Source organism: Aquila chrysaetos, chromosome 20 (assembly GCF_900496995.4).
Source record: "Aquila chrysaetos chrysaetos chromosome 20, bAquChr1.4, whole genome shotgun sequence".
In the NCBI taxonomy this organism is placed as follows: Eukaryota; Metazoa; Chordata; class Aves; order Accipitriformes; family Accipitridae; genus Aquila; species Aquila chrysaetos.
In genome coordinates this window covers 17246453-17271548 of record NC_044023.1, presented here as the reverse complement: position 1 = coordinate 17271548, position 25096 = coordinate 17246453, and the positions used below count along the sequence as shown (strand labels likewise).

Here is a 25096-nt window from a genome sequence, read left to right as displayed (position 1 = left end):
ATGAGAAGTGCAACTTCATTCAACAAATGCGGGCTAAAGTTCCTTCACATGCAGCTCCCCTGGGTGAAGGGATCAGGCCTGCAAGGTGCTGAGTGCTTGGGCTCCAGTCCAAGGAAGCTTATTTTCAAGCTGTAAACCCAAAGGGACTTGGTTGCTTTAAGGCTAAGGCTGAGCTCAAATGCTCTGCTACAATCTGGCCCAGAGTTGCAGTTCTTTGCTGGATTAAGACTTGAGAATAGCCGGCTTTGTGTTAAGTGAATCTGAAAACAGATCATTTGGTGGCGATAACAAATGCACTCTTTGCTGGTGCTAAGTTTTAGCCGCCTGAGCTCCTCTTTATGGGTAACTCATTGCTGCTAGTGGGAGTTGTGTACATGAATCAGAGAGAAGGACAAACCCTTAAGGTTTAAAAACTGAAGCGGTTCCAAGATCCAGGAATGACATACATGAAGAGCACTCAGTGAGAGAAACAGCAATTGAATAGTTTATCAGAGCGCCACAATTATGAAATCTCGCACTGTTTTATTGAAAATATATTTTTATAATATGCTTTTTATTTTTCAATGTATTATTAAACTTCCTTAAAGATTAACACAATCTGTTGTCAAATTTTTCTCATGTGGCCCGATTGCTTTGCAAAATACCGTATCCTACATATGGCCATCTGTCAAAACAGCAGTGACAAAATGAATTAATCTGAATTGCAGATGTGTTAATGAATCCCTTTGAAGGGCTTAAGCATTTAATTAAAAGTAAAGCAGAACATGATAGATAATTTTTAAAGCTTTTAAAATATTTAAGTTATCGTTAATAGTTGAATTTTATTTTCAGGCACATAATTTATTTGGTAGGATTTTCTCTCTCCAAATCTAATTAAAATAAGACAAACAAGTCTTGACCCCAATGTGTAGCGTTCACTCACCAGCAATTACATAGAATTAAAAATATTTGCACAATGATACCAAACATTAGATACTTTCTCCCTAAAATAGAAAAGGAAAATACTCTCAGGAAATTGCAGCCGCCTTCTGATCGGACTGACTTTAAAGATGATAGTTAGTAAAAGCCCCTTGGTAGGGTTATGTCCTTTTATTATATTAATAGGAGACAAACAGTTACAGTCGTACACTTGGGCACACAGATGTGTCCATGCCCTTAGAGAACGTCTTGCTAAAATGGACCGTAGTACTTGCAGCATGTTGCGTGAGCAGCAGATGCTGCTGAACCGTTACGGAGCTGGGTTGGGGGCAGACTTTGCTGGTGTTCATCTGGCACCAGCCTGGTCCACGGCTCAGTCGAGGCATCGAGCCTTCCCCAAACCTTAGTGGCAGAACTTGGTCTTCTTGTCAAGAGCGTGCCGAAGCCATCTTTTGAAAGCTTTCTATGCCACCAGAAGGTTTGATTGAAAGGAAAAGACAGACAAACTGGAATTCTCCTGCAGTGGGATAGTTTAGAAGGCAGGGCTTTCCTGCAAGTGCGTAATCTCATGAGATTTATGGCTAAATCACAGGACTTCTCAACACTGAAACTCTCGTTTGGCTTCAGTGAGACTATTCACTCTTAATTTCAGACTTGTCCTTATATACTTTGCTGAATCTGGGCCTTAAAACTTTTGTAGTTTGCCAAGCTATGAGTCATTGTGAGTGCTGCTGCCTCAAATGAGCTAGTGACTAAAGCAAACTCATACTGATTATTTTTTAATCCATCTTTTGTTGAAACTGACATCACGCTGGGCAGATTTTTTTTTTATATAACGTGTAAGATAATTGTTAAAGTTTGTATAGGAAAGTTTGATTAAAATTACTCTAATCAAGCACTGTGTTCATTGTTCATTACCATGTATTTAGAATTTCTTTTAACATTAGGAAAAGATGTTTCCATTTGGAAAACTAACTGTGTCATGATGGTGGAAAATATTTTCTAGAGAAGTATTTTTAAGGTGTTCTCAAAGAGATTCTTCCTCTGAGGAGAAAAAAGAGTTCTTCAAATATACCTGCATGCATGTACATAAATGTATAAATTCATATGTGTGTGTGTATTATATATCCAGATGTACACAGGCATGTGCAAATAGATGGGAAAGTTAGTATGTCGTAATCCATAGTAGCTAGAACCTTAGCAACTTATGCATGAAAGCCTAACATGATCCATACAGTCAAAATTAATTAAATGAACTAACAAGAAAGCAGATACATTAAGCTTTGCAAAATTGTAAAATTAATATTACAGCTATGTCACCTTCGCCTGCAACTGGACTGAGCAAGGGTGAGAGAGAGAGAGAAATCAATTCCACGAGTTTTGGAGAATGTAAGACTGTGCCGAGAATGTATCTGTGTCTTGTGATGTCTTGTTCTGGTGTCATTGCTGCTCTGTGGCGGGGGGCTCTTCATCACCAAGGGAGTCTGGCAGGGCCGTACGCCAAGGTTAGCCACGAAGGTGCAAAGTACTTGCTTTACTGTGTGCTGGCTAGCAGCGGATTTCGTAGGCGGCGGTGGGGGGGTATCATGTTCCCGTTTTGTTCATGAGTCTGTCCGTGTGGCTCATCGACGGGGCTGTGGCACTCGCCTCTCCTTCCATTCCTCCTCACGGTCCCCGCAGAACTCTTCTTACCACTTTTGTGGCACTCTCCAAATGGTCTGGGTTAATTCTGGACGAGCACGCCGGCAAGTTTTACCCGTTTGGGCTATGCACACTTTTTTTCCAGAAAGTCTCAGACATACTTGAGATCAGGTCAAGGTGCAAGGAAGCAACGAATGACTCCTGGAGGCCATTCTTCATTTGTTTTCAATAAAGTTTCAGCACCACCATGAAATTTTCCCTTTAAGTAAGGAAAGTGGTTTCTCTGAAGCACTCCCGAATAATGGAGAACCTAATTCTCCAGTATGGAGAGCCTCAGGGGGTCCCACCTCGGCTGTATGGAAGCGCAGAGGTGGATGGGGATTTGTGGGCTGTGCCAGTGAATCGCCACACTGCAGAGTTGACGCAAAAAGCGGTAAAAGGAGTTTTGTGTGGTTTGTACTCACGCTGTGTAAATGTGCGTTGTCTGTATGTTTGTTGTATCTGTGTTTCACCTCCCTGTAATCCTTCCAGCGGAAGGAGCATTACATGAATGAACGTGCTTCTTTGGGTATAGACTTGTCTTTTTTTTGTTGCTTTGGTTTGACACCGCCGTTACACCTCGGCTTGCCGTTATCTCCAGCGGCCGTTAATTGGCTAGCTGGTACCCGAACCAGGAACATAAGGCATCGTTCAGTGAGACTGGAGAGTTGACAAATGGGAAGGTGTTGAGAGATGCCGAGGAAACGGGCCCACGCTGAAGCTCTCTGCGGAAGCCATTTTGCCTCTGACAGATCCAACACACGCTATTAATTGGTTGGGGCTAGCCTTTGCCAAAAAAGCCTGCAAAATGCTGGAGAGACGCTTCCGAACGTGTCTGCTCTTCACGCTCCCCCTCGCTGAAGGCAGTGACAAAACCCAATTAATTCATTGTCTAAATTCTGCTGTTGTGCCGCACGTCTGTACGGTGGCGAGCTGCCTTCAGCCAACTCGCCTGAACAGATGAACCACGCAGGTTTCCAGCGTGTTCATCACCTGATTATTCTGTAATTGTATCTGGACAAAAACTAGCCTCTAGTTCAGTAAGGTAATGTGCATGGGTCTTAAGCTTAGTTTATAACTGCAGTTAATTAAAATGTGAAAATATTATATATAAAACCAGTTTGATTGAAAATGTCAAAGCAGACATCTGTGCCTTAGCACTCACCTGTTCTTTTGATTTTTGGTATTCCCAGGTCTGAAATTCGTATTCTATTTTAAACCTGTTGAGTCATTGAAGACAGAGCATCAGAGCTAACCAAAAATCTTAACACTGAAAAGCACCAGATGACTAGACCCAAACCTTTGTGCAACAGGCACCGACAGTGTAAAACGCAATTAGGGCCCAGTCTGACACTGATGTAAATGGAAAACAACCTGTTTATCTGCTCATAGATACAGAAAACTAGATGATGTTTCGTTAAACGTGTTGCATCCTGTATCTGAGTATGCACTTATTTAAATTACATTCTTGAATGATATACTTTGATTTCTTTACTAAAGATATAGGCAGCTGACTTGTAAAGGAACAGCTTCAGCTTTTTTATCATTAATTATAAATTTGGGGAGGAGATCATTACAAAATTAGTCAATGTTACAGATACTAACCAATAAATATTAAATGAACCTGAAGTTGTCTTCTGATATGATTTAATGTTAGCAATTAATTTTGCATTTTTAAAAAAGGGATGAAAGCAAGCATGAATAAGTTAATATAAAACATTACTGTTCAACTGCACTTCAAGGTTAGTACTTCACTGTATGTAATATTCATTGTAAAAGGCTTGCTGGTGTTCCATACTAATGAGTAGGTAAGGTTGGGCTCTTTTATGTTTCCAGCTGGTTTTATCTGTTCGGTGGTTTTACAGAGCCCATACACGAGCAAGTGAGAGTCAGGAGAGCTGCATTGTTTTCAGTGGAGCCCTTCTGTTTTACACCAACGGGGGATCTGTCCCATAGTTATTTAAAGCAGTGTCAGTAAACAGATAGCAAACTATGCTTGTGAAAGTTAATTAAACAGTAGAAGTCATAACAAGTGGCTCTTTTGTCTCCCATGAAAGAGGAGGCAGCTGTATTGTTTCTGGCAGAGTAATTCTCTGTTGTACACATTTATTTATTGATGATTTGGAAGAGGCTCTTGCACTGGGTAATGATGCTAATATTGATGGAAGGAAATATTACAGTGATAAACAAATGGCAAGTCACAATTAGACACCTAGAAAGCAGAAACCACGGTATAATTTTTAGTAGTGAATTAAATAATAATCCTTTAGTATTTAAAGCTATAAATGTTCTTAATTACGTCTAAAAATTCAAGACCACCTCATTTAATGAGTAAAATTGTGCAGCAGATCCCTCTGCATGTACATCAGAGTAGTCCTGGTTTGGGGTAAAAAGGTGTGGGTTTTTTGATTAAAAATTACGGTTTTCCTTCTTTCCCTTCAGTTCCAGATTACCAAGAGCAGGATATCTTTCTATGGAGAAAGGAAACCGGTTTTGGATTTAGGATTCTAGGTGGAAATGAGCCTGGAGAACCTGTGAGTATATCCAGAAGTGGTCATGTTTTAACTCACGACATCTTCCAGAATCACAGCGGTAGCATGTACACATGTGCAGAAGTGTGCTGTAGCATCTCTGTTGAAGTAACTAGCGGGCTATGTATTTATGTCCTGCAACTCCTTCCCACCCTCCCTCCAAAAAACAAACCGAAACTCCCATAACTGAAATGGGTTTGGCTTCCCCTGCTTTTCCCTGTTTTCGCGATAGCCCAAATGAAAATACATAGGTCTGAAATTGCCTAGACACTGAGGAAAGGACATCCTGGTTGGGTGTGCAAGTATTTTGATCTTAGAGTGTCAGGTTTTCCATTTGGTCAATTCCATCCTTGAATTCGCTTAATTCTTTTCCATAAATCCAGTGCCTGTGGAAGGTGTCAGGCTTTCATGTGCTGCACGGGTCAAAGCTAGATAGTGGCAGCGTAAATTTCCACATATTTCCCTGCCAAAATTATTTTGGTCATTTACGGAAAGAGAGGCCATGAATTCTTCTCATGTGAGAGTAACTCCACAGAACTCACTGTAGATAAACCAAGACTGAGTTGGCTGACAGGCGAGTAGTACAGAGCTTGTAAACCCTAGAGGCAATGGAAAGGAAAACTCAATCACAGCTTCCTTGACAAGACCCTCAGTGCTTTTAGCCATCTTCCTCTCTGGTCACTGTCTGGTTGAACACATTTCCTGAGGCTATCTGTCATTAGAGTGAATGGACCGCCTAGTGAAACAAGATGTCAATTTATTACAATTTCATGATGTGGCTATATTCACATGGAGCTGCTTTCACAGGAGCAACTTTCCTGACCAGGAGACATTTGTCAACAATTTCTTGTCCCTACCAAACTGAGTCTTAACTACCAGTGCCCCTTGCTTCCAGCTGGCTGTTGAGCTAGTTCTCATTTATCACTCTCTCTCCTCTTCTCCTCCTCTCCTTCTCTCTTTCTTTCTCTCTATCTGCCCCCCTCCGCTTTCCTTCCTTTCTCCTATTTGTTCTAATTCATCAGATTTACATCGGTCACATTGTACCGCTGGGTGCTGCTGATGCTGACGGCCGCCTGAGATCGGGTGATGAACTGATCTGTGTGGATGGGACGCCTGTTGTCGGGAAATCGCACCAGCTTGTCGTCCAGCTTATGCAACAGGCAGCCAAACAAGGTCATGTCAATCTGACCGTCAGGCGCAAAGTGGTTTACACAGGTAGGCTGCAGTGTCACTCTGCAGGGGTAGATTTTCTTGCCAGACTCCATCTGTTCAGCAAACGGTTTAAAGAAAAAAAGCTCCTCCTTGTAATACTGGGAAAACTCAGGGGATGTGGTGTTATTATTCCTCTTTTGCCTATTTTTAGTCTTTTTTGTTCTTGATCGAATAAGTTTCAAAGATTTTGTTTCCAGTCAAGACTCTCAACCTCAGTTGGCTTCCCCAGTCTTCATGAAGGTTTCTGATAAAATGGGGAACTGTTCAGTTGCAACATACCATTTTTAGTTTGACTCAAGCAGCAACAGACATTGTGCCTGACCGCCTGTGTTTTCTATTTACTTCCCAAAATAACTGTGCTGCCTGATAGCCACCCTTAAACTAGGAGCGAAGGAAAAGATGCTGAAGAGTCCACAGGAGGGGAGGCAAGGGCAGAGAGCGAGTGAGGGCATTGGTGTGTCGTGGCTGATGTCCCAGGCACAGGAGAAGCTTCAACTGAGGTTGCAACATGTAGTCAACTAACCACAGGGTGCAAAACTGTAAGCGTTGTCAGTTCTGGTAGTGCAGGGTGTGCATGTTTGTTGTAATAGAGAGATTTCTGTGTGCTGAATTATGCTGGGCATTGTGCACACACTGCACAAGCGTATGGTCTAAATGGACAAAAAAGAAGCTAGCAGAAAGACAAAGATGCAGAGCGAAGTGACACTGCACGGTGGCACCCAGATTAGTGACAGAAAAATGTGCTGATAGCAAAGAAAATGAAGACACGAGCATGAGCTTTCTAAATGACATGCGACCTTATGCTTAATATTGGGGAGTAACACTGGGGTGCTGCCTCTTCTTGTGTGTCCCTTTAGGGAGCTCAAGTGTGGGATTTGGTTTAGCTCACTTATTCAAAAGAAAGGATATTATATAGCTTTTCCAGTTTAGGCATCAGCAGAAAACTAGGCAGTGATGTACTTTCATCTTAAAGAGCATCAAAATAACATTCAGGTTGAAAATTAGGCCTGCAGTGGAAGTTAGGACTAGAACAGCACCTCTAAAATAGCTCTGTATTCTTATCCACGGCTGAGCTCCTTCCAGACAATATTAAATAGTTGTTCGCTTCTCATTTCTTTCCTTCTTCCCATTGTGGATTGAATGCCAGGTTATGTCTCTCCTAATAGCCTCTCTCTCATTCCTGACAAAGCGCTGCCACTGTGAGAGAAGCTTTAGGAGATGAGCTTTGGGAGGAAGAGGAAGGGCAGCTGAATTTTGGTATTGTTTTTGTGCGTAGATTTTCTATCCAGTTTTACAGCCTTCAGGCTGGAAATTACCATAAAAGATTCAGATGCGCGAGACATCTCTTGAGATTTCATTCAGGGGCTTGTTACCCCAGACTGAGCTATTTCTGAATCATTTCAGATGTGGACACTTACTCTAGGATAAATTATTCAGGATCCCTTCTTTCACCTTACATTTGCAGGCATTTAAATTCTGGCATAACTTTGTAGAGAAGCCTCTTCCTGAATTTTGGTCCCTTATTCCTCCCGTCATCTGTATGCCAGTAGAAAAAGATTGTTCACCCAAATGGGTACGCCAAGTCTTAAGATTTATACAGGGGAAAGTTTCTACTCCTGTATTCTTAATATGTAGAATACTGTATACTTAGTACATACTTTGAGTATATAAGTGCAGACAGGTACTTCTGTCCAAGAATATTTCAAAGTTCTTTTTCTTTGGATCACGAGTTTACAGGTTGAGATTTTATTTGGCATCCATTTTATTGTTGCTTTTAAGATCTTCAACTTAATTTTGATTCACCAAATTGGAGAAGTGACCCGATTAGCGGAGGCAGCCATTCGGCAGAGACAAGTGCAATATGCTGCTCTCCGCTGCGCAAATGTACTGTGGAGAACTGGCTGAGTAACAAGAAGTGGAAGCTATTGTGGGCCACAAGCTTTAACCTGAGGTTGGCTCAGGTGAAGAAAAACACTGTGCTGGGATGTAGGCAGGGGGGAACTCTCCTGATTTCCCAGCAGATGATGGCTTAGCTGCAATATGGTCCAGCACTTCAAGAAAGACATGTTTGAGTTGGAGAGAACCCAACTGGAGGGAGTCCAGAGGACCAGTGAGAATAAGGAGAGCTCTAGAAAACATGGTCTGCAAGGAAATATTGAACAAATTGGGATTGTTTAGCCTAAAGCAGAGAAGGGGGAGGAGGTGTTAAACTCCCCAAGACTATAAGAGGCTGGTGCAAAGAGGAAGGGAATAATATGTTCTCCATATGCCTGCTAGATAGAACTAGAAATAATAGCCTTACGTTGCAGTAGGGAAGATTAAAGTTAGATATTGCAACCAATAGATTGCCTGGGGAGATATTTAACAGCTGATTAGACAAACATCTGTCAGGACTGACAGTAAGTATAGTTGGCCCTGTATCGAGCAGACTGTGGACTAAGTGATTTTTTTGATATTTCTTCAAGCTGATTAGATTTTAAACTCATACCACTTCCAACTTCAGTTGCTGTTAAACACTTGTTTAATATTAATGTTAAAGTTAATAATGTTTAATGGTTTCCCCCCCAACTGTGCTGGACTGTACAGCTGATAGTTGCTCATTCTTCCATCCAGAAAAGCTCGGTTCACAAGTTGTTTTGCTTTAGTATGGGTGTTATTATTACTTAAGATCACATTAATCAAAGGCAATCAGTGCTACCCAGCTGTTAACATTGAATTAAAAAATACACAGGTGTTGAGTGATGGGTATTTGATATTAGTCTGTCTCCTCACGGCTTGTGCACATATACACGGTTGCACATATATAACTGAAGTGGGGTTGTGATATCTAAAGGAGGCACCTCTGAACTAATGTAATCCAGGTTTAAAACGCCACAGAGCTTCCAAGCACACACCACTGCACTGGTTTAACCGTGCTGCTGCTGTAGTTTGGCGGTGAAAGGCTTTGGCTGCGTGACGGTACACTGGAGAGGATGAGCGTGTGTGGTCGGTGCCGTCACCGAACAGAGCTGTTGGTGGTGACATCCGAAAGGTGACAGAGCCCTTGGTCACTCTGGCCATGATTTATAGATTAAAGCAGGTGATCTGCTTTATTTTTTTACCTTCTTCTCAGTGGATGGCACTTTTCAAGCACTAAATGATGCACCTTGCTCAGACAGTCTTTTTTTAACTCCCCAGTTCCCAAGGCAGAGAATGAAGTCCCATCCCCAGCCTCTTCCCACCACAGCAGCAACCAGCCGGCCTCGCTGACGGAGGAGAAGCGAACACCCCAGGGCAGCCAGAACTCCCTCAACACCGTCAGCTCGGGCAGCGGCAGCACCAGTGGCATCGGCAGCGGCGGTGGCGGCGGCAGCGGCGTCGTCAGCGCCGTGGTCCAGCCCTACGATGTGGAAATCCGCCGCGGCGAAAACGAGGGGTTCGGCTTCGTCATTGTCTCGTCGGTGAGCAGGCCGGAGGCGGGGACGACATTCGGTAAGTCTTGGAGTTTCTTCAACGCGCCTCGAAGGAGACGCAGGTTTGAGCGCTGCAGCGCAAAGAGGCTAGTGGGGATCCGTTTAATTAAAAGTTGTGAGTGTGCCCTAATTTATGTAATTAATAGCTTAATCGGAGGCCAAGACTTGGTAGGTGTTTGCCTCCTGGGTTTTATTCAGCACTGAGTTGAGAAAAGCAAAATGAGAAATCCCAACCTGAGGAGCAAAAATGCCACCAGTGACAATTCCTGATGCTCCCTGAAGCTCCTCCGGCTCTCTCTGCTAGCTGGACATCTTTCTGGGGTTTACGCTCAGAAGAGCAGCCGGGGATCCCCCCAGTGATGCTGTTTGCTAATGCAGAAATGGAGCAGGTGGAATGAAATATGTCTCCTGATGGTTGAATTGAGCCAGTTGATTTAAAAGCAGTAATGCTTAAACTGATTAACTTCTCTTTGGCAACCAGGGTTATTCTGATCCTCATTATGGAGTGAGCATGCTGATAGCTGGAAATTTTTAATTAATAGTACTTGCTGGTGAGACATAAAATGGAGAATACTGTTAAAGAAACAGGATTTTTTTTGACCCATTCTACCTCTTCCCAAAACCATTTCTTCAGAGTCGGGGGAAATGAAGTTCATGCGATGTCACACTTAACATCCTGCCCTAATAGAACTGGTCGTGGTTTCTTTCTGAAGACAGTCCTTTCTGCTAGGCAGACACTCATTTCCAGGTATTGCTGCAGAAGAGGTGTAATTCTGTCTACAGAGCAAACGAATCATATGTTGCAAAGTACAAATAAGCGGGGTTTGCAAGTGGGCGCTGAACAGCCTGCTCTAGAGCAGTAATGTCACTGCAAGGGGGAAACCAGTCAGAGATGCTATTTCTTCTCTTTCTATCTCCTCTAAAAGGGCCAGAGGCAGCATCCACTTATACTTTGTAGGGGAAAAAACAGGCATTTCCTCCCCAGTAGTCTGTGGCATGCGATAGAGATGGAGGGGGAAAGGAAAGACAGAACAAGTGCCTTGGCTGTCTTCACGCTACCTCTCAGAACAAGATTGTGGTTTGCAGACAAAATATGTTGCAGTCTCCCTGTATGGCTCAAATGTTCCTGGGGCACACAGATGCATGTGGCAAGAAGTGGTCTTTCCCCCTTTTTTTTCTAGGCTTTTTTGTCTGAAATTTCCTGCTGTTGCCTGTCAGCGGTGCCCTTCCTAATAAATCAAGGGAGCATCACCTCCTTTGCTGGTATTGATGTATAATGGGCCATTTCTAGCACTGTGCAGGGCAGTCATGGCAGCAGAGATTTCAGGGGGGAAATATCTAGTATAGACCTGGTGCATCAAGTTCTGTCAGTTCTCTGGTGTAAGCCTACCTCAGCACTGTCCTCACTGCTGGAAACTGCTCTTCCAGAATAGGTACTTTGGTACCAGAACACAACGGTGTAATGCAATATAGACTAAACTGAACTCAGTCTAAACTGGAGAGAGAGCTTTTATCTTCTGAAAGTATTTGCAAACGTGTGTAAATAACTTTTACTGTATGAAGACTATGTTCTAACTCTTTTCTGCAGAGAAACCTTGACCTGAGGTTGTAAAGAGTTGTGTTTGCTTTAGCTCAAGATACTCGCTAACTGGAGGTTTTCTGTGCAGGGGCTCCTCATGGAGATCTGTTGATCTGTGACTGTTTTTCCTTTAATTTTTTTCAAGTGTATTCAGCTTTTTCCTAATACTCTGCATGAGATGTGTTCCCTCTTCTGTGTGTGGTGCTTGCTTTGGACCTGCTTTGTAGTTTTTTTCTTTCATGGGTAGTATTTAGAGATGGGCCAAACTGGTTCTAAAACCCACCTTGGTCACTTTGGTGTGGGCTCTGTCATCTGTGTTCAGTGGATTGGACAGAGTGGGAACTCATACCCTCAAAACAGCATTTAAACTGGATGGGGCTTTGTATTACCAGAAAGAGAAACTATATAACATCACAGTAAAAGAAGAAGAAAAAAAAATCTCCCTACCATTTGCAACTAATATTAACACTTTCTGCCAGTTTTCATTGCTTCTTTCCAACCTTCTTCTCTCACCTCACGTTCCTTTTCTTAGCCTTTTCTTCTTTATGGTCTTTCTAGTGTTCTTATGTGTGCAGCAATGTATATCTCTAAAACTACTAATCAAATAAAGACTACAGCACAGATGGGAAAGTGCATCTTGGGGGTGAATGTATTGTGGATGCAAAGTATGAGATGACCACTCTGTGGTTTTAATGGTTTTAATCAGGTGCTGCATGCCCGAGGGCCTTTTGCCTGTGTAAAGAAGCCGTACAAAAGCCCACTGGATTTATCTGAGTGAAGTTGTGTATCCCCCGTGTCCCAGATCTGCATTTTATGGATGACCCTGTGGTTCTGGGACAAACAATTGCATGGAACAGGAGGAGAATTTTGTCTCCAAAACACATTCATCCTAAAGTGCTCTTGCTCTGTGTGTCAGACATCTCAATGGTTTTGTGTGTGGTTTTAGAGGTATTTAAATGAGGAGGTCCTTATTCCTTCCCTGCTCCCATCCTGATGCCATCTAAGATCATAAAAGGGGAAGGGTTAACAGAAGCTGAGGTGGATGCCTGCACCAAACAGGTTACCTTTGTCAGTCTTGGCCCATCTGCAGTGGTCCTGTACCTTCCCTGGTGGTACCTTTATTCACGATGGAAGAAAACCGTTTCATGTTGCTTCCCTACGCAGCGCTGATAGAGTGAGTCTTTGTGGTAGAAAGGGAGTCGCGCTCCCTCCTAGGCCTAGAACAATTTTATCTTTCTAAGTTGAGAAAGAACAAAACATTGGCAGAAGCTTGAACAGCAGTTGACTTAGAGAAGGACTAGAGAGGCCGACACTGATGTAATCTTGGAGGAGCAAGATTGTCTTTTCTACAAACAGTTTCAATTTTGTTTGTTCAAAAATAAAATCAGGATTTGGGTTGTGATGGGGCTGCTAAATGCAGTTGTAGTCTATAAAGATCTCACCATTTATTAACACAAATCAAGGTGGGGGGAGTTTTGAGTGATTAACAAAACACCTTTTTGTAAAAGAAGTAAAGTATTGTGCACTCATACTAGTTGAATGCCAATGTTTTGAACACTGGCAGCAAAGCTATCCTATAATAACTTTTGCTTGATGCATTAATTAATTAACCCTTAACCTTCTCTTTCCCTTTTCAACCCTTTTTCTCCTTTTCCCCTTCACCATATTCCCACGTATGTAAACAATTAAAAACCAAAACCAAACCAAAACAAAACAAAACAAAAACAACCCCCAAACCAATACAAAAGCGGGAAATGCATGTGTGGCCATGCCTCACAAAATAGGTCGGATAATTGAAGGGAGTCCTGCAGACCGCTGTGGCAAGCTGAAAGTAGGCGATCGGATCTTGGCCGTGAATGGGTGCTCCATCACCAACAAGTCGCATTCAGACATCGTCAACCTCATTAAGGAAGCGGGAAACACCGTTACCCTGCGCATCATTCCAGGAGATGGTAAAGTATATGTTTCCTGCTGTCTTACCTGACCCTCTCGTTGGTTTTGTTCCCTGGCTGTTTGCATCAGTTGGAGCTGCAAAGTCATGGAGGACTCAATTTCCACTCCCACTCTGGGAATTAGCAGTGAGGGAGGTTGTGAGTTTTCCATAGCTTTATTTTTTGTTTCTTTCTATAGAAACGGGAGTTCTGTTTTTAAACAGGGAGGTGCTGATTCTACATATTAAAAAAAAATAAATCTATTCTACCATGTTCCTCCATGTGTTTCCTGAAAAATTATCTTCTGTAAATTTTATGCATATCTCAGTACACTTTGATTTGATTCTTAGGGTAATAATGCAGTTGTAGAATATTTGGGAATCACTTTTTAATATGTGGGATTCCTGAAGCTTTGTATATACACAAGCAGGCTATAGAGTAAAGAGATCACAGAAAGGGATAAACACTTTGTCATGTTTTAAGCTGTTCGAAAAGAAGATTTGGTTTTATTCTGGGTAAGTTGCTTTGGGAGTGAGCTCAGTACATTTTGAAATTACTTAGTTAAAAGGCAACGGGTCTGGAGCTGCTGTGTGCTTGCAGCCGGTCGTTGCAAGAGTTACCCTAGACAGGATCTCACTGTTTCAGATTAGAGGGAACACGCAGGATCCCTAATAATGTGCTGACACTTGGTACTAGTTTCAGGTCACTGAACTATTTAATGAGGATCTGTGTTACATATCAGTTCCATTAAATTGATCCCTAGCTGTGATGCCAAATAGGAACAGAGCAGAAACGTAAAGTATCTGTAGCAGAACTAAAACTGCTGTGGTTCCAAATTCTAAGCATTTTGTTTGTTCTTTGTCCTGCTCTGCCGTGGACAGGGTCATAGTGAGAACTCATTAGGCAGAGATCTTTTTACATCACGCTCTTTTTAAGCTGAATTCACGGGTATAAGATTTGATGGCTCAGATACAGTGCTAATGAGCATTTCTTAGAGTTGTACAGGACATTATTTGCTTTCAGTTAAATGTAAATAAAGTGTGATTAAGTTTGAAAGACAGGTTGAGAAAGTATTCCTGAATTGAACCTTGTACCTGTAAAGCAGAATGAAGAAGTTACTTGACGTGATTTCCAGTGAGAAGCATTCGGTAGTTGCCAAGTCTCGTACTTTCTAATCTGAAAGATGGATTTGGTTACCCAACAGAGCATGATTATGCTATGTTTAGTTATAGGATAAAAATAGGCCAGGATGAGAAATGATCTGGTTATAAATTATTTCTGTTTGGGATAATCTGTTTTGCATAAAGGCTTTGTTTTCCTACTGTTTAGTAACTACCAGGTCAAATGGTATATGATCCTTCGCTGCTTCCAGCAAATTGAGTGTTCATGAATAATAAAATGGCTGTGACTCAGGCTAACACCTGAGCTGGCCTGTGCGTGCCAGTTTTGGAAGGTAAACTGGGAGAAGAATTGTTCATTACCTGTATTTGGTATCTGATCAAAATCAAGGAAGGTGAATCTTTGAATAAATAAAGAAATAATTTTTTTTAAAAGGCAAAACCACCTAAGAAATAAATAACTTTTGAATGGTTTAAGAGTTTTTTGACAAGCATGTAGCCTCCTGACATGAATGCTCAGCCAGTCTTTTTCATGCAAGCATGTGTACAAAATGCCATGTTAAATTGCTTAGGTTAGAAAGGAAACCTGTACGTGTGACTGACATCACGTATTCCTAGAGAAGGTGGAAAGCCATAATTTAGAGAAGGAGTCAACTCTTCCCTCCCGTAACAATGCAGGCTTTGAATCTTTTTATATTGCCAACTTTGCATAGTATTAACTGCATTTATTTCCAAAAGCCAGTAAGACCAGACACTCTCAAAATCGCTGAGAGGCTTGCTCTAAACCCCATGAGATTTAAGAAACTGGTCTCAGTGTAGTTTTCTTTTTGGCAACTTTTGGGTGCTTTTTTGATAAATATAAATGGTCTAACAGTGTGCTTAAAGGCGGGGGGAAGAATAAATCACAAGTCATACTTCTTAGATAAACATGAAACTAAGGCTCATCACAAGACTCACAACAAACTCACACTGCTAATCTCTTCTAACATTATTAAAAACACCAAGGGCTTTTGCTTTGTACTAAGTCTTGCCATAGACAACTGCAAGATTTTATTTGCAATGAAATTACTATGCTTTAACATGCTACCAGCTGATGCAAGGATACAGAGAGCTGAAAAATGACAAGCTTAGATTAGGCATTTGATTGGTGTCTGAATGTCCTAGGGCAGAACAGGGCAAGGAATCAATGAAATATGTAGGATTTAGAACGTACAATTGTAATTCTACTAGAGATAATTTTTGCTATATTTGTGTTGTGTTCCAGTTTTGCATGGTGGCTGGCATGCATCCTGAACCAGTGTCTAAAAAACTAGCAAAATTATGCACAAGTCCTGACTCATGGGATGGGGTGGGCTAAAGATAGATCCAGTACAGTGGCGTGAAGATACATCTGTACCAAAGATGTGTTGTTGCTCTACTTGGTATTCTTAGTGTGACCTACTAAAGGGTAGGAATCTTGCATTCTCTTTGGAGCCCAGCTTCATCTGATCTCCAAATATTTGTGGAGGATTTCAGAGGCTTTTGTTCTGGGTGAATACAGAACATTTAACCATGTTTTGGGACCTTCTTATGTTGGAGACCAATTTTAGCATCAAGGTGTCTTTGCAAAATACACAGAATTATTTCTTAAAATCCAACAGTGTAACCACACATAGGGACGTCTCCTTCTCACACAAGCCAGCTGTCATTGGCACATCCTTGCAAGGGTATGTTTTGGTCATGCCTACCCTGAGAGGTGCAGCAGACCCAGGAGCCTCTCTTGCTCTTTGAGCCACTGGGCACAAGCCAGCTCTGGTCTGGAAGATGTTACAGCTCCATATGCTGAGGGTTTGGGCATGTTAACTTGGGCACAGTGCTGCAGGCAAAGGAGCTGTGCTCTCATTGCACCCATCTGTTTAAATGGTTCTTCTTTTTCTCTTTCCCTTTTCCTGAGTTTCCCTTGACACGCACTAGCTACAGAAAGGAAAAACCTTCACCTCGTCTAGACTTCTGCACAGTTAAAATAAATCCATGAAATAAAATAGGTTTCCAGTACCAAGTAAGCCCATGACCACCACCTCTCCTTAATTCAGGCAAACCTCCTCCCATTTCTGCAATTTTGTATTACAGCTGGACGCTGTTTAATAATGGCAGATTTCTCCATAGTCGGTGAAATTAATTACCGGATGCCTGGAGCTTAAGAGGCAAACAAGGGCAGGGTAGAAGACCTTGTAATTTTATGTTGGAGAGCCGGATGTTTCCACCCAGTTTTCGTTGCTGTTGTCTGATGGTGGCTTTTTTTTAAGTGGGATTGGAACTAGAGAAATTCAGTCAGGAAACAAGGTGCAACGTTTTAACCAGTGGTTGTGCATTCAGTTTAGATTTTGACCTTGGAAAGTGGATCATGGTCAGTATTTTGTAATTACTTGCAACCTGGGGTCCTCTCCTAGGTAGAATCGGTATAGGCACAAAGTGGGGCTCTCCTGTGTGCGCAACTGTTGCACAAAGGAGTGAGTGCCTGCCACTGCGGTGACTTTAGCTGGGAACACCATGCCTAATGACTGGGTGTTTCTGTTGACCGTGCCCATCATTCTCCATATGCAACCAATGTTACAGTTCAACATTTTAAGCGGTTAAGCATGTACCACCGACTCTTCTTCTGAATTCAAACTCCTGGGTGAGGGGAAGGGTGTTTTCAGGAACTGCTGACTTCTGGAGCAATTCAAAATTCAAAACTCTTCAGTACTAATTTCAGTTCAGGATTGATACAATATACGTTTCTGGAAAATGTGTGGAGTTCAATATGCAAGAGTTCCGGGTCTTTCCTCCAAAACTATGGTTCTAATATTTGGCTAATGGCATTGACGTGACCTTAATTTTAGGCAGAATTTTAAATGAGTTCTGGGTTAACTCTGGTCTTGTTGAAGTCTATGATAAAGCTCCACAATGACAAGGGGACCATTTTGCCATGTCATACTGTGAGGGACACCTAGGTAGTCACTTTTCAGTTGTGTCTACAGCAACTCCCTCCCCAGTTTTGTGAAGCAGGAGAGAGGACCTCTCCTGGAAGCACCTCCTGCTGTGCATAGAGAAATACGGCATTTGCACAGGCTGATGTTGGGCTGAGAGCCCTTTACCATGGCATGAACTGAGTTTTCAAGTTAATTGTGCTCTCTGTATTCTCTCGGTAAGCCCTTTTGTAAATGGTACCCAAAGCTGTTGATGCATTTGGTACAGGGGATTCCGCATCCCTGCGTGCAGCTTTGAGTGCTCAGGCAGCAGTGGGTTGTATTTCAAAGAAGGATTTCAGTAAGTTTGGGGTTTAGCCACATTCAATATCACCTTGTGAGGTATTAGATAAAAGCCACGTCTCAATCCTACTGAAGATTGCAGTTTCTGATGGAGGAAGCACTGATAAGCTTATAATCCATGGAATAGTTATTGCTACTATAAAACTAATCCAGCCAACCTACCATATTTGGAGACTTTAATGATTGGAATTCATATCGTTAGACAACACACAAAACATTAAACATTCTTCAACCCTTCCTCCCACAAGTTCGTCCTCATTCTGTGTGTGTCTAGCAGTCAGAGGTGTTTCTAATCTGGATTTCCCTTTTTTGTTGGTTTTTTTTTCATTTTCTAATTGAGTGTACAGTTTCATATGCATAATTACTATGACTTATCTTAGACTTTATCCTGTTAATTTTTTTATTTAATAAATTTGAGCCAATCTCAAGTTCTTTAAAAACAACATAATGATGCTTTCCAGTGAAATGCCTTTGCAAAACTTTTTTTTCTTTTAGTGAATAGCCTGTGGTCTTCCCTCATAATGAAAAAAAAAATTTATTTTGCAGAATCCTCCAATGCTACTTTATTGACCAATGCAGAAAAAATTGCTACAATCACAACCACACATACTCCTCAGCAAATACCACAGGAGACCAGGTCAGATTGTTTTCCTTGAGGAGAGCGTGTTGACATGTTCTCTCTTTAGTTATTTCTTGATCATCTTCACATCCCATGAGCTGTATTTTTCTTCTCTCCCTCTTTCTCTCATTTGTTACAGCAGGAACAACACCAAACCAAAGCAGGAATCCCAGTTTGATTTCAAACCACCCCAAGCAGCGCAGGTAAGGAGGACCTTTCTAATTGTTTTGTTTACCACAGACTGTTGCTTCCAATCTGCTTGAAGGCTGTGTTTGAATATTTCCCTTGAAAATTCCTACTGGGAAGCTGTTCTCCCTCAGTCTGTTTGCTGAAGAAAGAGGAATTTGCTGATTAGTTTCTTAATATGTGTTGCTGTTGTTTCAGCTGAGAAACATTTCCAACACATTCTCATCTAGACTTTTAGGGAGGAAAAAAAAAAAAAAAACCCTGACGTTTTTACAACAGTAATAATTAATGTGTTTGCTTATTGAATTGTATCTTTTGAGGGGCCTCTCCAGAAAGTACTGTTGTGTGCAAATGATAAATTCAGAGGACAAAAAAGAGGAAAACTTAATAAGGGGCAATAGCTGGAGTGTTCCAGCCTTCACAGATGGCATCTTATTAGAGAGATTATCTATCTCGCTTTCCTTGCCACTGGCCATCCCAGAAGTAACGTCTTCCATTAGGGACTTCAAAACATCCCTACGCTAACAGCATTTGTGAAAAACAATGCACATGCTTCTGAGCTTCTTGCAAAGGAGGAGATGAGGTGGTAACAAAAAGAAAAAGCCACCACCATGGCATAGACTCATCCCAGGTACCATCAGACATTTAACTAAAGCCTGGCACTGGAAGCGACATTGCCCTAGCCTTCCTTTGCAGTTGGTAGAAAGCTAACCACCCTCCAGCAACGCGCCTTTCTGCCCGGGGCACAGCAGGTGGTGTATAACTGAGGTGCCTAAAAATGCGTGGGACGTGGCCAAGCCCGTTCATTCAAACAGCCCTTTGCAGACCACCGCTGGAACTCCAGATTGCAGGGTGGGATCTGAGGAAGCAGGAAAACCTAGTCCGTGTGTGAAAACTCAACTGATTTTCTTTTTTGAATTAGAAGTAACAAAAATAATAACAACGTTGGTTGGTTGAGTAATTTCAAAATGAGAGTAGAGCAGCATTTAACTTTCTGTTCAATTGTGCATATGTTGTCTTCCCTCCAGCAGGACCAAGATTTTTACACTGTTGAGCTGGAAAGAGGAGCCAAAGGGTTTGGCTTTAGCCTGCGAGGTGGCCGGGAGTATAATATGGATCTGTACGTGTTGCGGCTAGCTGAGGATGGTCCAGCTGAGAGATGTGGGAAGATGAGGGTATGCACAAACGGATTTAAAAAACATGTTTCTTTGCAATAAGCTGACTTCCCTGCGTCTCCCTTACAGGCACACCTTCTGCTGTGCCAGCTAAGAGGAAAATTAAGTGTGAACAGAAAGGAGCAGTGGTTCCTATTTACTTCTGTCAATGGCTTCTGTCACTCTTTGTATACAGTCTATAACAGCGTGTCTGCACTGGAAGATTTCACCCCTTTGTTCCAACCCAGGTTTCCAAATTCTAATACATAATCTGACTTTTAAAGCCTAACAAAGATACATGTAGCAATGAAAACGTAATAGCCACAATCTTTGTTAGCTCCTTTAAAGCTGCAGACATGAGTAGAGATTCAGGGTGTTCCACCTGATCCTCTCCTCTGCTAGTGGGCAGAGTGGGAGAGAGCATGTATATTGACCCATGGGTTACAAAATTATAATATAGGTTTTTATTAGTATTAACTGTTAACTTTACATATCAGCTAAATTATAAACATTACAATAAGAGCATATGTTATAAAATGCCTACAGAAAAATTAAATTGCCAAGTTTTATGTACTCCTTGCTCCTCTGTTAGAGAATGCATTATAACTTTACAGCATATGTCTTTTTCTTCTCCAGATATATCACACGAAAGGCATTTTGAAAATTCTTTTGCTAGGGGTAGATTTATAGGTCCAAAACTTTTGCTGATGAAAATAGATTAGTGCTGCCCTGTGGAAGTCAATGCTTTGACAAGCTCTTCCAAGCCCTGTTTTCCTATCCTAATGAATGATTATATGTACAAAAGCAGCTTTGCTGGTTCATAGTAGGTATCTATATCCAAATGAGAAACGGACCTGAAAAAGCTATTTCAACAGTTACAGCAGACTAAAACAACTACTTTGACCAAAAACTTTACACATAATGAAAGTAAAATAAAATAACACCAGTTTTTAACACAGCTCAAGGTATTGAGCAATACAGTAGTGCAATGTGGTTTTACAGAACAGCAGTGAAATAATAGTTTGATACCTCAAGCTTTCCCTGTGATCCTCATGTCTCCCAGGCCCCTGCACATTGGTTTTTGTGGGCTGTCACTGGAAGGAGTTGGGTGTATTTAGCTTCACCTGGTGCATAGTTTTCTTCTACCTTTGCTGTGGCTGTTGCCTTGTGGTGTGCTGGTGGTGACCCTCGTGGGGGCTTGTTTCTAATCTTAGACTCTTTTCTTTTGTTACATTGACAGATCGGTGATGAAATCTTAGAGATCAATGGAGAAACTACCAAGAACATGAAGCATGCTCGGGCCATCGAACTGATTAAAAATGGTGGCCGCAGGGTCCGCCTGTTTCTGAAACGTGGAGATGGCTCTGTCCCAGAATATGGTGGGTCAAACTATGAAAACATTCCTTTCTTCCCTGGCATCACTCCATGAATGATTTGTCTCAAGATCTGAAGCGGGAATTCTTTTTTTATTTTCCTTTCTCACCAGTGTCTTACCAACCTTTGCAACATATGGTTAATTGCCTCGCTTGTGCTGAATTTTCTACACATTTCATCCTTTGCTTGCTTCCATGGACTTGGGGCGCAGTGTAAGGCAAGATCATCATAGCAGTATTTTTGGTGATCAGAGAGGAAAACAAAACAAAACAAAAAAACCTTATTGTCTTGTCCAGCCAAACAAGGAATGTCATTGAACTGTGCCAAACTGTTTCTCAGCGGCTGAATTGTTGTTTCAAATAGGTCTCTACTTCTAATCAATGCAAAAACTGGGATCCTGAGTTATTATTCTGAAGCAGTGATTTTTTTTTTTTTGTTAGGTTTTTTCTTTTAGTTCCTGTCTGTATCCATAGACATGAATGCCGAGATGGCTTATGAGATTTTTGCCTTCCCTTAATATTTATGTAAATATTTATAAAGTTATTTAAGAAAAAGAAGAAAAAAAAAAAAAGCTTTACTGCAAAAATATATTGATTTGGCCTCCTGAGCCCTTTTCTCCCCCCTTAAACTGTCTGCTGGTTTCAACTAGTTAATTTGTAAAGTCTGAAAAGGTGAGGAGGTTATGAAAAGGTGCTCTCGTGTCTGTCTTGGGGGAAACATTCAGTCCTTGTTTCTTACTAAGAATTGCATTAGATTTCCTTTTCTTCCCTCAGAGGTTGAATTGCTGCGTGGCTTAACTTAGCACACTATTTAATATTATAATTATGTCTTATTTATTTGAGATAATTGTCAAATATTGTGCCCTCGATGGAGGGCTACTCCCAACCAAAGGTCTTTGAGGTTTCTATAGAAACTGATGATTGAAGGGATGTCCTTTATACTTTTCTCCCCGTATTTGGGTTATTTCTGTGTCAGTAAGTTCTGTGTTTATCATTCGCTCCATGTCCTAAAACCAGAAACAAAACCCTTCTGCACAATTTATGAACTAGATTTTCTTTTCATTTACTGTACCACATTTGAGAGTTTCTGCTCACTCTGCTCATTATTTAACTTAAAATGACCAATTCAGAGTATAACCAACAAACAACTGAAGTGTTTAACAATATGGAAGGGAAGTTGTGGGTTTACACTTCTGTAATATAAATAGCACACCAGAAGGTTCAATGATGGCACTGAAATTCTGTAATGTTCTTTCTACTTTTGTCTTTTCCTATACTCCTTTGGATGTACAGTACTGTATCATATGCTAGACTGCATAAATACCCTGTAAATTAAGTGCTTCACTTCTCAAAGCATATGTCTGTTGCACTGAGGATGGAAATCCACCACCAATTTTCTTTTGGCTAATGCTAAACCACTAAACGTTCATTCTTCAAGCAAGGATTTAATATACAGGGGTTGCACTACTGTAAGGAATATCCTTGTAACATTTGGGACTCCTTCCTCTCTTCATTCTGTTCGCTGCAGTCGCAAATGGTTCCTCTAATAATGTTAAGTTCCAATATTTTTCTGACTCGATTGGAACGTGCTTCTCTATGAGGCTGTATATTTTTGTAATGAGTTTTGTACTTATTTTTAATGTTGTGGTCTCTGGTGGACTTTATTTTTCGTTGTTGTTTGATTGTTAATGTTTTTCTATGACATTCTGTGTCGCTGTTCCAGCTGTCTTTTAGAATGGATGCTCTCGTTGTCTGGGTTATTGAATCACCTCTTAGATGTCTCTTTATGTCACGATAATAACAACGCTGTCTTTGCAGCCTTATATTTGGGTGAAGCCTAGACAATCTGACTGGAAAAATAAACTTTCTTTATTCTAAGATAAAATATGAAGATTTTTCTTTCTTTCATCTTTGTTATAGGGAATCTAAATTTTCTACTTTTCTCTTTCTCTTTCTCTTACTTTTCTTGGTGCTGGGCTCTTCCTTCCTCAGCGATGATACCTCCTAATATCGCTGCATGTATGAGAAATGACAAGCTCGGGGAGTCTTGCTTCTACCTTATGGGCCATAATCAAACTACGGTTTGTAGCTAAAATCAATATTAGGTGTTTTTGTGCTGTGGCCTAATTCCCTCACATTGCTTTCCGCTTCGCTATATTTTATATGTACAGCAATTCATTCCGAGCACCCTGCGTCCCCTGAATTCTAAGTACATCACAGGACACGTTTAAACCTCGCTTGTACCTTGTGTGATAGCCAGGTTGCCGCAAGCCACGTGCTTACAGCTATGGAAAAGCGGTGTGGTCCCCAGCTGCTGCCTGAAAAAGCTAATAAGCAAAAATGCACACACGTGAGTCGCAACACGGGTTTCACCTGGAAATCACAAAAATCACGGCCCATGCACACACCGACCCTCCCAAGCTAAGGAATGGAAATGCCATCAAATGGGAGATGCTTTGTGTGATGGCAGGAGGAATGAGCATGTAGAGTGTTTGGCTTGGGGGAGGGAAGACAAAAAGGAGAAAAACAGGAAAAAAATCTGTCCCCGCAAGTGTTTGTGAGGGTTTTCAGTCGTTGCCATCAGGACGCTCCACCTTGAGGTGGGTGTCTCAGTGTGAGCGGCAGGAAGCCTGCAGGAAGCGTAGCTAACGCCAGCCGCGCTGCCACGCAGAAGTTACTTTAAAAAAAGAAAACAATAAGCAAATAAAAGCACGGCTCGCATTAAGTCAGCGCAGCTACTTTAATGTTTGCCGTGTCTATAATGAATCATTCATAAACATCCGTTACAAATGATGTGAGTAATTGTAGCTTAGCTACAGCGCAGGGCTGGTTTTTAGTTTTGGGGTTGGTTTTTTTCTTCTGCTTTGCAGTTTGTCTCGCAGAAGTAGCTCAGCTGTATTTTACCTGAAATACTACATTAAAAATAATGAACCGGAGATTAGGTTTTAATCAAGGCCATCCTACATATTACAATATCTTTCCATTGCTTTGATATGAAAAAATCATAACTTCTGTCATCGTTGTTCGAATCATTGTGGCAAAACCAAAATCTACCCTAGGACTTTCTGTAACATGGTAGAACTAAGTGAGATTAAGTAATGTCTTAAATGAAATGGAAATTACATGATTACAGTCTAATTCTCACACCTTCAAAACGTTATTTTACGAGGTGAAAACTTAATAATCAGTTCTATTTTCTGTACATTTTCTGCTATTTGAAACAAGGCCTCCCACACCTGGAAGGCAGTTCTTTCAAAAGACTTAAAAGAAAAAAAATCGTTTCCTAAAGGCCCTCTTATTGGAAACCATTAAAAAAACAGCCAACATCCGAACTTACAATTTTTTTTTTTTCCCCACTGGAAAGAAAGTAGTGTAACCGAAACATTATGAATTGGGCTTGGGGACAATGTAAAATGCCCCATGACCAGAAGAGCATAAAGATGATATCAGCTTGGACCAAAACACGGCTAACGAACAGAGCAGCACCAGTACTAACCTGTAACTCTCGTTGTTCGCAGTTAAATTAACAAAAGCTTCGGTTAGCCTTCGCTGACTGCTTTAACAGTTGTTTGTTTTTGTCACTAATGAAGTCTGAAGAGTGATAAGTGGTGTCACGGCGCCGCGGAAAGCATCGGTACCAAATGCTTTGCTGTTATTTTCTTTCAGACCCCAGCAGTGACAGGAACAGTCCCGCCACAGGTTCACAAAATGTATCGGAAATGAAACCCGTGCCATCCGACCGACGGCAGCACCCATCATCGGAGTCCAGTTATCCACCAGACCTTCACAAATCATCACAACATGGGGACAAGCGGACTTACCTTAGAGACCTAAAAGGCAGCAGAGAGTTTAGCAGACATCCCAACGAACACCACACTTGGAATGGGACTTCTAAAACCAACGACCACGTGCCAGGCAGGAGGACGGAGAGGTCGCCGGAGAGGAGGCACGAGAGGCAGCCGGAGAGGGCGGTGGTGAACGGGCAGAAGAGGAGGTCTCCCGAAAAGCGGAGGGAAGGGACGAGGAGCGCTGACAACACTTTGGAGAGGCGGG

At 41.6% G+C, this 25096-nt stretch overlaps 1 protein-coding gene across 35 annotated transcripts in view; it reads left to right on the top strand.

Annotated features, from left to right (window-relative positions):
* Positions 1–25096, top strand: part of MAGI1 (membrane associated guanylate kinase, WW and PDZ domain containing 1) — a 356594-nt gene that overhangs the window by 328995 nt on the left and 2503 nt on the right. For 9 of the 35 annotated variants that reach the window (XM_030043360.2, XM_030043365.2, XM_030043371.2 and 6 more), the window contains 10 exons: positions 2230–2307; positions 5041–5132; positions 6152–6344; positions 9519–9812; positions 13121–13324; positions 18258–18348; positions 18470–18533; positions 19545–19691; positions 20911–21049; positions 24710–25096. The exon at positions 24710–25096 is cut by the window's right edge and continues 2503 nt beyond it. In XM_030043360.2, coding sequence (XP_029899220.1) covers positions 2230–2307; positions 5041–5132; positions 6152–6344; positions 9519–9812; positions 13121–13324; positions 18258–18348; positions 18470–18533; positions 19545–19691; positions 20911–21049; positions 24710–25096 — 1689 coding nt within the window. Of the gene's footprint in view, positions 1–2229; positions 2308–5040; positions 5133–6151; positions 6345–9518; positions 9813–13120; positions 13325–18257; positions 18349–18469; positions 18534–19544; positions 19692–20910; positions 22929–23035; positions 23125–24709 lie in introns of those variants that run through there. The other 26 variants (XM_030043363.2, XM_030043385.2, XM_030043386.2 and 23 more) reach the window with 15 other exon arrangements.